This window comes from Anneissia japonica, unplaced genomic scaffold (assembly GCF_011630105.1).
Source record: "Anneissia japonica isolate Jap-2015-1 unplaced genomic scaffold, ASM1163010v1 scaffold1949_len687591_cov173, whole genome shotgun sequence".
Classification (NCBI taxonomy): domain Eukaryota; kingdom Metazoa; phylum Echinodermata; class Crinoidea; order Comatulida; family Comatulidae; genus Anneissia; species Anneissia japonica.
The window spans coordinates 402,733-416,640 of NW_022754854.1; the positions used below are offsets into that span (position 1 = coordinate 402,733).

Sequence of the window (13,908 nt, forward strand, 5' to 3'; positions counted from 1 at the left end):
TATATATATATCTGATTATACTACTTAAAATATATAGAAAAAGACTACTCAAATATTGAATTCAATTTGTTCATGTTTTCAGCTCACGACAATCAGTATACCTTTAAAAGATATATAGGCCTAAGCCTATAATATTCTTGTAGTAGCCTACTATAGCCCAAAAATGCCTATAAAATGTATTTCATTATCTGACAAAATGTTTAAGTCGATTATGTATTTATCATGTGTAATCACAGAAAACAAATAGGCCTAATAGCATTTTTATTAAATTTTTTGTTGGACAATTATAATGATAGTGTAGTTTTTGTGAAGGCCTTAGTCCCACAGGGGACAGAAATGGCGTCAGGTTGGTCAACTAGTTTGCTTACGTCATGATTCTACCCAGCATTACAAAAACGTATATTGGTCAGTTTAGATGTCAAGATAAAATTGAGTTCTTACAAAAATAAAACTTCAGCTGATAAATCCCTGTAAATTTTGAAGTATGAATAAGCGGTTTTGTACATTGACAACCAATCAACTTTTGTGATGGCTTTGTTGGTGGTGATGCTAAAACTGTACTGATCGCAAACTGACGACCTATATTTTTGTTGGCTGGTTAACATTTTAATTTACGCGCACCCGACAATGGACCTTTCTGAGTGTCAATCAAACAATTAACAATTGACCAATCAAAAAATCGCCAGGAATACGCGATTGTCCCAGAACAAACTTTAACAATCTTGCCCCACAAACACATATATTTACGTACAGTACGTTTACGCTATCGGTTTGTGTGGGACCCAGCAACAAAATGTAAGGGGTGGGCATAACTATCATAATTTAAGCTACAGAAACGAGATTTAACATGAAAAGTAGTATGATTATTAGTGTATAAGGCCTGTACGCTATAATAATAATAATAATAACAACAACAACAACAACAACAACAACAACAACAACAATAATAATAATAATAATAATAATAATAATGATAATAATAATATGCAATAAAACTTATAAAACGCCTATAAAAGTTAAAAAACAACTTGCCATTAAATTGAAAAACAGCTGCTGATTTTGTATTGTTGTTTCTTGCCGAAATGAATACCATAAATAAAAATAAAATAAAATTATATATATATATATATATATATATATAAAATTAAATATATATATATATATATGCCTGTATATATAATATATGTTTTTATATAAAGTTTGAAAGTTAAAGAGGTATTTATACTACATATGCCTATTAATATAAATATTGACAGTAACAGCTTTGATGTTGAAAACACAGATCTTCTCCTCTATAGGTTAACTGTTGATGCTCTTATAAAGAATTCGGCTACGTCGTGAAGTCGGCAATCATCCACAATGCGACACAGGAGAGGGATAATTTTAAACGTATGTTTCTAATAGTGAACTTGTCGAAACAATAATGTTATCTGTGCATGATTCGCCTAATTATGAGCAGTGCTTGTAGCGTCACGCACGAATGCCAAGAGAAGGAGCTGTTTCCGCCACAATTTTTCCTGTGCAAACTCTACCTGCTCTCCCACGTCAGCAGAGCCTGACTGATAAACATTAAAAACTCAGATTAGAAATAATTCCAGTTGATTAATTATTGCAATACAATCTGCAATGGATAATTTTAACGTTAATAACCGTTAATTATGATAGAGATAAAACATGATTTTATTTTCTTTGATATTTATTGATAGTCAATAATGTAGCATATTGAGAGCATGTTGAATTAAAATGAAGGAGACGGGTTATTATTACTGTCCCATCATTCATCACAATGAATAGGTCATACGGCAGCAGCTAATCAACAGGTTTTTACGGCTCCAACCGATATTTCTTGTTCTCTTCCAATTGCCCTACCACAACCATACGAAGCGTTTCCTGGTTTCTATTAATGAAGTGACTCTTAACACACGATGAAAATCTAAATGAAGGAAGTGTTAATAAAATACGTATTAGCTTGCTATCTTCATGAATCGGTAATACTGACGTACGTCAATCAGCATTGACAGTTAAAACCAAAATCAGCACACAATCTAAATCTTGAATATTGTTTACCTAATCATTCATCCCGATATGTAAACAAAGCAAAAGAAACATCGTATGGTAAAATCTATTAAATATTCATGACATATAATAGCCTAATTATGTTAATTTATGAGATGACGTGAATAATATATCTTTCTTTCTTTCTTTCTTTATTATTATTTATCCAGAATGTCCCACTCAGAGTCCTCTATAAACACCGTTAGTAGATGTATAAAATAAAATTAAAATTCCAAGAAAACAGAATAAAACAAACAGAATCTAAAATTCAAGCTTTAAAATATAAAAAAAAAGCAAAGATTTTTTAAAAATGTTTTAGTGTTGTTTCGTAGAGGGTTATAAATCTTGGCCCCAGAAGATCCAATCGTGGACCCTCCCCAGACGTAGCATGTCTTAAGGATACAAATTATACTACCCTCTGCCGGCCCGAGAGAATGACATGTATAGCAACTGTATAGCAATTTATATTTATCAATTACGTTACCCCTCTATAGGCGTATTAGCCTATTAATATTGAGGTTTCTGATGTTGTGATTGTGAAACTCTTTTAAATGATGATTTGAATATTTATTAATATGGCTTTATAATACAAAATTTCCGCAAAAAAAGAAAAAAAATGCAGGAAGAGAAACTAAAAAAGCGCCTCGGGTCAATTGATTAGGCGGGTTTGACACAAGTTTTAAGGACCTTATTATTGTTTGCAAACTAATCTTGACAGAAATTGTTTTTATGACATTCTTGGATGTACTGTCAGATGAACGACACTATTCGATGAATTTCATCTCGTACAGTCTAGTTACTATAATCATGTCTCGAACGGTCTTCTGGGAATTAAAGTTTGAAACGAATAGTAGTATGATGCTATACACTCACGCGATAATAAGCAGATGCCCCATTACTGGCGAATTTTCCACGTACATATCGGACGTAGCGTGTATACACCAATTACATCCCAGAAGAAGTTGTACAGATAATTTCTCGGTTTTGACGCTTTGGCGACATAACATTAGCCTATTGAGAAATAGCTATTAATCATACTCGCTGATCATGAATTAGAATGAGTTGCATTTCTATATATCTCCTTGACTCGTTCTTTGCACTTTTCCCTCTTTATGTACTGATCGAAGAGGCTCTAGTTCATGCTTCTCAAGGCTTTATTCCAGCCCTACTGTCGCCAATGGAACTCCTGACTTTTTAGCTGAAGGAAACGTCATATGAGACCCAGAAGTCCAGTGTTTTACCTCCCTCAACGGGCTGTGCGTGAGAGCCTAGAATTAGCCAGGGAGTGGCGCTAATTTCTACGTAGTCATGGAGTCCGTTTTGACTTGGAGGACTGGTTGTCATGGCTTGTGCTGACTGTCTCCAGGGTTTCAATGATTGGAAGCTTAGTAATAATTGCTGAATAGCCGCCAATTGCCGCCAATATATCCTGTTTGAATCAGAGCCTAGGCGACAATATAGCGCGTTGCTAAGTCGTTCTTCAAGGCCAAACTACGTTTCTTTCCTGTTAGCTTACGCTACCCTGTTTGCGCATAAGAACTTTCAAGCCCAGCTTCGGAAAACCCCCATTAAAGGCCCTTGGTGACGGAATAAAAACATTACAAGGAGGAAAATAAGTTCTAAAGATTATAACTATTCAATTTAGTCGTAGGAAGTAATTCTGTGTTGATTAGTTGGTAAGAAATAAATCCACTACAGTTGAATGAGATGATCCGCCATCATCGACAAATGGGAAAACTTTTTTCAAGGGCAGGCCACTGGTGCTTCTATTTTCGCGCGGTGTTCCTATCAGAAATCGCAAATTTCCGCTATACATTCGAATACCCAATGCTTCCTTTTTAAAATCTCATTGGTTTTATCGTATCACGAACCATATAACTAAAGGTATCATTTCCCTCCTTCCTCCGTCCGTCAAATCATCATTGACAGAAATAACACAATAGATTTTATCTTTTAAACAGGAAGATTTATGCAATAGTTTACTTAGTGATTTTCTATTGCAGTGTATTATAACATCGAGTTCCTTCGCATGTCCTGTGTTTGCTGGCAGGTCGTATAGATAAGCGTTCAAACCAACCCCCTAATCTTTGATGACACGAGTTTAAATTGAGGTATAATTAACATTTTCCGTAGTTAAATAAGATTCCATTTCACATAACAACCGAATGAGTGATAGTAACAGCGGCGCAACATAATGTTAGGCATAGATTTCGCGGCCCTGTGTCATGTTTAGTTTTTTTAATACTTATATATAATTCTAAACATGGTTCAAAGTTGGAACTTTACTGGTACTATTAGAATATTAACAAAGGTCTACGCACCAACAACAATGTTATCGTCATTGTAGATATCATTTTAAATCACCTTTATTTCTTTTTTTTTAATATTGTATTACTGATACCGGTAATACAAACCAATTTATTATTAATAAGTTAATTAACTGATACTTCAAAGTAATCAAAATTTCCGTGTTTACATTTCTAATCTTTGATACTGTGTGATTAGATGATTTACTGTTTTCTTTTTCGTTTGCATTTATTAGGCCAACTCGGCCTATATAGTTTATAGCATATTTAACTCATGTAGGCCTATGAAACGAGCTTAATTTTTGATGTTAATGTTTGAATTAAATTGTTAATGTTTGACTTGAATGATTGAATTGAATTGTTAATAGGCCTAGGCCTATGTTTAATTGATCATCTCACTCAAAGATGCATATAAATAGGTTAACATGGAAAAAATTTAAAAGAAAAAATAAATAAAGATCCAGAAAGATTGACATAATAACTTATACATTAAAATAAAATTATAAAATAATGAATAATAAAAATATATTTTTATACCGAATGAACTGAAGCTTGATTGTAAAGTCACACTTCAAAGCCCAATGCCTTTCCTAACCGGCCAAATATCTCATGATTTTCTCAGAACAAAAACAACCCGATTCCGAACTATTATTATTATTATTATTATTATTATTATTATTATTATTATTATTATTATTATTATTAATATACATTGAATAAAATAGGCATATGTCTAGGCCTATGTAAAAAGCATAACGACGGACCTGTCATTATCATTATCATCCTATTGTTTATTGTTTATTATTGTTACTGTTAATATTGTTGTTACTGTTAATATTATTAAGCCCTATTATTATTATTATTATTATCATTATTGATATACTTTTCATTTATTTTTTTTAATTGTTATTAGTATATTATTAATGTTATTGTTATTATATTATTGTATTTATATCGTTAGATTTATTATAATTATTTAGGCATTATTATTATTATTATTATTATTATTATTACTATACTGTTATTATTAGGCATATTACTATTATTAATATCATGTAGCCTATCTGCAAAAGTGGTATATATTTCTTCTAATAGGCCTAATCAATTAATTGCTGAAATATACATACTTGCTCATAAAATTAACGATTTTCATACTTGAAGTTATAAACCAGTGGTTTACAAGGCTAAATTATCTTACAAAGTAAACCCAAAATAACTTAGGGAAATATGACTAATAATTATGGTAACAATATTAATATGTAATGAGTTCAATAAAATAATTCGGCAGATGTACTAATTACAAAATGTGTTCTCTCATGATTTATCAATGTGCATAATCCTCATCTCTTGATGACAATGTACCTTTCCGCTTATAAAACGACAGCGAAGTGTACGTACCGTACGTAAAATTTGCGCGTTTATGGGAAATGCGCGCATTGCTGCCTATTTTGAATAACACGTTCTGCTTGGTCTCTTGTTAAGTTTAATAGACATTTCCGGAGTGTCAATCAAACTTAACAACTGACTAATCAGAACAGCGCTAGAAATGCACGCGCGTCTTACAAACACACGTGTTGTCCCACAAACGCACGTGTTCGCGTATGTTTTAACACTGCCTTCTTGTGGGACCTTAGCAACAATATCCAAGGGGCGGAGCTTAGCGGAAAGGTCCATTGACGCTCCGTAAAGGTAAATTCAAAGTGCTTGTTAAAGATGTGGTTGAAAAAATTAGAAAAGCAATATTTATTCAATTAATACATTGAATTGTTCAATGAAAACGATCACATAATTTATCAACTTCAAATAAGAAATATAAACAATTCAATGTTTGCAGATTTAATCTGTTGTCAGTCGATATGTAGTCATGATGTGCCTATATATGGTCATGATGTGCCTATATATAGTCATGATGTGCCTATATATGGTCATGATGTGATGTCATCACAACCGTATTTAGGCATGTCTCTTTTTTTTTTTTGTCAAATACAATTTTATCGTCTGGACAGGTCTTTAAGCCGGTTTTCCACTAGGCGAATTTATCCGCGCGAATCGAAAGCGTCGGTTATTGCGCATGCGCATTCACATTCCTTGCGAAGCGTAATAATGCGCAACCAATCAGAGCTCGGGAAGCAAACCGACGCTTTGATTCGCGCGAATAAATTCGCCTAGTGGAGAACCAGCTTTACAGACTGTTTTACGCTACAAAAAATAATTAAAGTGACCACTTACACCGGTATCAGTCAATTTAAGGGTTTCAGACGCAAGTAGCCTATAGAAATGGTAAACTCTGTTGAAAGATAATGGCTTGTTTAAATATACAAAGTAAGCAAGCCAAATATTTATTTATTTATTTATTTAAATTTTAATATGCCTATGTATCAGCTCATCAAATGTCTGCAACAACACTGAGAACAGTTTAGTTTAAACCGCGTCAAACTGTTTTATAATTCGCGTCACAAGTATTCGATATTGCGTTTCTACAGAAACACTTTCCAAGATAAAATACTCAATCCAAATTGCTATTTGCCTTTCTATTGGCATTTTGTATGTTTGTTTATTTATCATTGTTAGCTCGTTCCCCTCAATTATCAGAGATTGCTAACATTTTCTGAGTCTTGAAAACCAAGGTCGGTGCTAGCAACAAGTGGGCGGAGATTATAACCATATTTGGACTAGCACGCAATCACGTGGTCACCAAACTTCTAAAAGATTAACCAGTTGCCGGATGGCGATTTGTTCCCTGCTGACATGCATATTAATTACATTTCAGTTTTAGCCACGCCTCTCATAGTATTTGATTAGTCTCTTGCTAAGATATGCCTATTCTCAAACATAAAGTTGACTTCGAAGAGACTGGTCAAACAGTTTTGGTCAACTCAACAACGAGACTAATTGTGTTTATAAGTTTAAATTCACCATTCAGGTTTTATATTTTTTAGGCTTGCAATGTCGGCGATTCCTTACCCGTCACCTAGCGTGACGGCAGCATGTGGCGGGGCCCTCATGATGAATCCCGCTTGCTCTTCGATCGTCGCCCCTACCCCCGTGCAACCAGCGAGTATCGCACAAGCTACACACCATCAATCGGTAGGACACACGCCGTTTTATATAGACAATATTCTAGGACGACAGGCCTACAACCTAGGCCCTGCAAGACCAACTCCTACGTTACCGCCAAGTGCCAACTTCAATGGCAGTTACTCCAACACCGGAGGAATATCGTATCAGAATAGTTGCCAAAGAAATTCTTATTACGAACCATCGTTACCCTCACCAGCTTTAAGTGCACCCCCTCAAGCACTGACGTCACCCTCACCGTTAAGTTATAACAACGGATTTTCAAGCCCCCTGTACCCATATCATCGAACAGATTACCACCCTCAATCAATCCGGGATATTCATGATCCATATAATAAAGGTAAGCAGTAGCTGTTTTAGCTTAATAATTATTTATATTATTTTTTCTATAATTGCATCTTTTGATAAAGTTTGCCACTAAGTTGTCTTACTATCACACTGAGGGGTGATAATACATTTTTGCAGGTTCATAACGAAATTATACGAGTAAAATGATAACAGCTAACGATAATGAAAAGATTATTATATATTTGGTTAATGAAAATACACTGTACCACGTTCTCCAAAGCTGCGTGGGTAAATTTTGTGGATCATTGTTTTTAACAGTAACTAATTCCTCCACGGTGTCACTATACGCCGCTATCATCCGTAACAACCCGTATTGGACAACAACGTTTAACTTCGTATTTCCTCATTTGGTTAAAACAAAAAACAAACATCACTTGATCTTACGAGAGTCTGAGTAGGCCCTATAAATGTTCACACTAGGCCAAGTCGTGTGACAAGTTTCACTATCGTTTCAACGATTGCCGCTTTCAACATAATGTGTTATAAATATCAACACGTCTCTGAACTTTTAATTTCTCTTGTTATTAATATTAATAATGTTTATTTTTTTGTAATTATTTACAGAGGCTGCCCAAAAACCATGGCTGTTTCTTTCCTTCTACTGTTACTTTGTAGATTAATAAATGTCAAATTGAATGTTATACCTTCGGGGGTAATTTCTTTACCAAATCGTTACTTTATGTAGTCCTAATATTATATTAATAAGCTATAAAACACTAGTAGGCCTAATTTTTAAATTTGCATATTTGCCTGAATGCTCTATTGTGAGTTGTAGAGATTTTAGAGCATTGCTATACATATCTCAACAATCCGTTTGTTTACAATAAAACTCCATTGTTTAAAGAAGGATTATTCAATTGTTGATGTTAAATGCAATATCCCTTTTGAATGGAATCAACATCCGAAAAGGTAGGACTACATAAACAATCAATCATAATTTTATTGCTAGTGCACTACAACAAAATCTACTTATATAGTACTTAATTTTGACATATTTGCTGAGAAAATTTCCTCCACAAAATAATTAATGAGGATGCATATTACGTATGAATACTTAAATTTGTATATCTATAAAAGTAATCATGTCAATATAGTTGTTTTAAAACTGCATAACATTATAATATAAATCGCATTCTCTTCAGATATTTCTTAATCTGAATTTAATAACGAGTGAACCTGCCAATCGAATAAATGAAATAAGTTAAAATTATTTAACTACTTCCGTGTATACGGTAATACTTGTTTTATTGTTTCTTGCATATTTTGCTTATTTTTTTAGAAAAGAAAAAAATAATATACTGGCCGATTATGACTTTATAAGATGGCATTGTTTGGCAATGTTGGCCCTATTGTCAAAGAACCAATGAGTCATCTGGGCGCAAAATGATATCATCCATTTCAGTGAACATAACTTAAGTTCATTCGTTAAGTTTAATATACACTATGACAAAGTCTTAAAAACTTCTCAAAAGTTAATTAAAACATTTCATTAAAAATAATCCAAATAAGTTATAAACTTACAATGAGGAAAATATTTTCTTTTTCTTTTTTTACAGACTTTTTACACCAGCTAAAATGGTAGACCTATTTTATTTGTCTGTAAATTTGTTGTTTTAAGTTTAAAGCTATGTAAAATAACTATTTAAATATTATTATTTCATTATTAATTTTATTATTCATTACTCCAGACTTATTATTGTCTTCTTTATCGTTCGTATTTGTTTAACTATCCAGTAATCTGTATATTCATTATTTTTCACCGCTATTTGAATTAACCTATATATATATATACATACATACATATATATATATATATATATATATATATATAATATATATATATATACTACATAGATTTTTCACTATAAAACTATGTTTAAGTGAAACCGGCTTTTATAGTAGGCCCCTAGTTTTTGTTGTTGCGAATCCTTTGTGACAACGAACCGCACAAGGACTGTGCTTCCTCTCATTAAAATATTCTATGGTGGCTTCCTTATAATTATTTAAAACAAGCCTACAAAGTTAAACAAAGGAGAAATGACACAGTACTTATATCATTATTTCCATTGAGAGTTCAGGAATTTCGTTGCAACTTTTTGACAAACCGTGTTTTCATTATCTCAGTTGTAGGCACATAAACTTGTACACAGTATTTACATTGTTAAGAGGATAATAATATAGGATCAAACAATAATAAACGATTTGGCTCATTAAAAAAATATCGATTTTACAAAATTTAAGAAAACAAACTATGTTGTTAAGATGATGCGAAAGAAGAGAGGAATACTAATGCTAATTACAATGATGTGTTGGTAGCGATGATCTGTATCGCGACAACTCTACAAACAGGGTATTTGCATTGTATTGGAATATAAATAGTAGAGAATATTATCATGCAAGAAAAGTGGCGGGAAAAGTGCAAAGAAAGTTTTCGTTTAATTTTCAATAGACCAATCTGGTTAGGAGCTAGATTACGTTTCACTTTGTACTTAATCATCACACGATTCATTGAGCGAACTAATAGTAAGCGATTAAACTCGATACAATATGAATCAAATAATCATTGAGTGGTTAAGTGGGGTACCTTAATGACTTATATACAAACTATATTGATTTCAACAAGACAACAATAGCTATCTTATTCAGGATGTCGTGAGGATATCTAGCAATCCCATTTGCGCTATGACCAGAGATTCAACTTATACGATCGCCTGCCTTGACAAACTTTGCAGCTACCGCAGATGATAGCAACAATATAGGTGCCTCGTTCATTGACTCAGAATCTCATAAATAATGTTTAATCTTCATTGGTAAACGTTCTCTAACAAAATAAATATAACTCACATAATGCATATGATTTCCCTATTCCAGCTATTCATGTCCATATTGGTTATTGAATAAGCTTATTTAATGTATTGTGTCTGTAATCTTGTGGATTAAGACGTGTTTTATAGTTTCCTGTCTTAGTTAGTTGATGCATCTTATCAGCTAGGTCCATTTGGCTTGCAACAAGCTAAGCAACTTCACCAGCTGCGCCCTAGTGTTTCCGTTCTTCTCCCTTGACAGGAAACATTTCCACACCTCTTGGTCGATGGTTGTCTTTTCTCCAGGCCCAGGATGTCGGTAAAAGCTATCAGTATGGGAAAGAGTTACCATAAGATTAGCAACTGTACAATGAACCCGTTCTGGCACTTTGGAAGTTCAGTGAATTGCGGTGTCATCTTTAGTTTAATACCATCACCAGGAAAAGTGCAAAATATCCAAAGCCATAGCAAAGAATAGGTATCTTAGACCCTAAACCACAAACTTAACTTACGACTACCAGCAGTAGCATATCACCATCTGTTAAATTTCAACATGATGCATTTAGGAACCGTTAAGTATATTCGTGTATATCACGTAGATTCACTAGTATTTTATTGATTTATTAAAAAAAGAGGCCTATTTTCAAGGACTATCAAATATTTACTTAAAACAGTACAATAAAAATGTACCTAGAAGCAACAATATATTGTTGCATTTAAGCATAATATTAAGATACAATACAGTGCTCAAATAAGGGAACAAGAGTACGGTAATGTTTCTATAATCTATAGACTATCACAAGTGCAAAACTACTCATATGTAAACAAATTAATCATGATAGGTAGGGCCTACAACGCTCAAATAAAGATTCAGATTCAGATAACATTTATTTCGATAATAATGACAAACAGATACAATTATAAAAGAGTACAACAGTACCGTACTGTTTCTACCATTTATGGACTATTTACAAGTGCAAAACTAATGATTTAAATATATAGGCCTATAGGATTATATACAGTATATACAGGCTATTAAAATTATATATATATATATATATATATATATATATATAATAATAATAATAATATTCAAATTAGGTATGCTGCTTAGCACTGTATATAACACAATGTAACAAATGGATAAATAATAATAACAATGCTTAAGTAGGAACACGATGTTATAATCGTATCAAGCATATATTCCTTCAACGAAAAAATCGTTTTATTCAGTGTATGTTGTCACGGTTAAACGATGGTCCAAGTGTGGTTAATATAAGAGAGAAACCTCTATGGAAAGCTCACCACCCAACAATACAACACAACACAGTGGAAGTGTGTCCAATCGACAGAACATGTGGGGATAAATACAGTTTATTATAATGTGTACTGCAGTGGGATGACAAAATTAGCCATACTTAGGCCTTATTTGTTTTGGATTCGTTACAGACAGATTGACATGTCTCATATTGCAAACTTTCTTTTGTTGGTTGTATTGTATTCGTGTCAGTATAAAATATGTAGGCTATTTAGACTACACTTAGTGTGCTCTGGATTTTTACCACTCAGATATTATAGTCCTAACACATACCTTGTGGCCAGGTAAACTGTTTTGTGAACTTGCACGATTGCCACGCACGGAACCACGATAGACTTCGCTGAAACAATTAAGCCTATGGTAATCTATTATGGAGTTTGATCATGGAGTTAAGAAACTACTTTTTTTTTCTTTACTAAAGCACTCAAGTACTTTTAAATGCCCAGCCAAATCCACAGAGATGAATCTATTATCCTATTAAATGATATACATATCATATCCCATTATGTATTACCTTTATTACCTCCTCAAATATACATAGAGGAATTGTTTACAATTCCAATGGTTCCGCAACTTAGGCCTACTTTAGGTTATGAACCGTTAGGCTACAAAAATACCAGAAAATGAAATTCAATTAAAAAAAGCCTAAAAATCAAATGATGAAATCGCTTTCATCTTTGATTTAATTACCGATATAATAGTAAATATTACCTTCATTATATTCAATTTCAGTGGTTCCATTATTTTAGGTTTTGAGCCGTCAAGCTACAAAAATACCAGAAAGTGAAAATTAATTCTTTAAAAACGTAACAAGGCTTCTGAAATGCTTTTGACTATAATCAAGTAAAAATTGAATGGGTTAAATCGCTTTCATCTTTGATTTAATTATCGATATAATAGTAAATATTACATTCATTTTATTCAATTTCAATGATTCCGTTATTTTAGGGTTTGAACCGTCAAGCTACAAAAATATCAGAAAGTGAAAATATATTTTAAAAAACGTAACAAGGCTTCTGAAATGCTTTTGACTATAATCAAGTAAAAATTGAATGGGTTAAATCGCTTTCATCTTTGATTAAATGACCGATATAATAGTAAATATTACCTTTATTACTAGATTGAAACACATCGAACACACTACAACAATACTTTCGATTTAAATATGTTTCAATTACAAAATATGTTATAATTATAATAATATTGCCATGTTTTTGTATTTATTGGTAATGATACAATGTATTTTTTTTAATGTTGAGGACTAGCGTTGTGGGCACATATGTATCAATAGTAATAGTACCGGTTTTAACGCCAGGCCGATTGAATTATGATTATTATTGTGATTTTTAGTATAAAACATTATTATTATTATTATTATTATTATTATTACTATTATTATTATTATTATTATTATTATTATTATTATTATTATTGTTATTGTTACTGTTGTTGTTATTATTGCTGTTGCTGTTGTTGCTCCAGTGCTGCTGCAGTTGCTATTACAGTAATTGCATCACTGTATCATCTTTCATTTTACTTAACAGTACCAGGGAAACCCTTCTTATGGAATCCGTTCATACAGAGACCCCTGCACAAGAGGAAGGGTGGTCAGGTCAGATTCTCAAACGACCAGACTATGGAATTGGAGAAGAAATTTGAAAACCAAAAGTATTTGTCTCCACCAGAACGGAAAAAGTTAGCAAAACTACTGCAGCTCAGCGAAAGACAGGTAATGACAAACGACAAATTATCGATGAATAATCAAACAAATTATGTTGTGTACTTAAACTTTAGGCAACTGTTTCTTGTCGCTGTAATTCTGTCTCCGAAACTTGTATGGATGTCTGAAGAATTATATACACACTGTTCTCCTTCTCTCACCGTTAAGTTTGAGCTTTCAATCCAAATTCCTGGTACTTTCTTAGTAAATTGTTTGAGACAAAAAAACCCAAACGGGATTTGAACCCAGGGTTTTTTCCGTATGTAGAGACACGTTAAG

At 32.7% G+C, this 13,908-nt stretch overlaps 1 protein-coding gene across 1 annotated transcript in view; it reads left to right on the plus strand.

Annotated features, from left to right (window-relative positions):
- Positions 1-7,179: 7,179 nt before the first annotated feature.
- Positions 7,180-13,908, plus strand: part of LOC117123274 (hematopoietically-expressed homeobox protein HHEX homolog) — an 11,713-nt gene continuing 4,984 nt past the window's right edge. The window contains exons 1-2 of the mRNA XM_033269132.1: positions 7,180-7,779; positions 13,454-13,638. Coding sequence (XP_033125023.1) covers positions 7,308-7,779; positions 13,454-13,638 — 657 coding nt within the window. The 5' untranslated portion in view covers positions 7,180-7,307. The remainder of the gene's footprint in view (positions 7,780-13,453; positions 13,639-13,908) is intronic.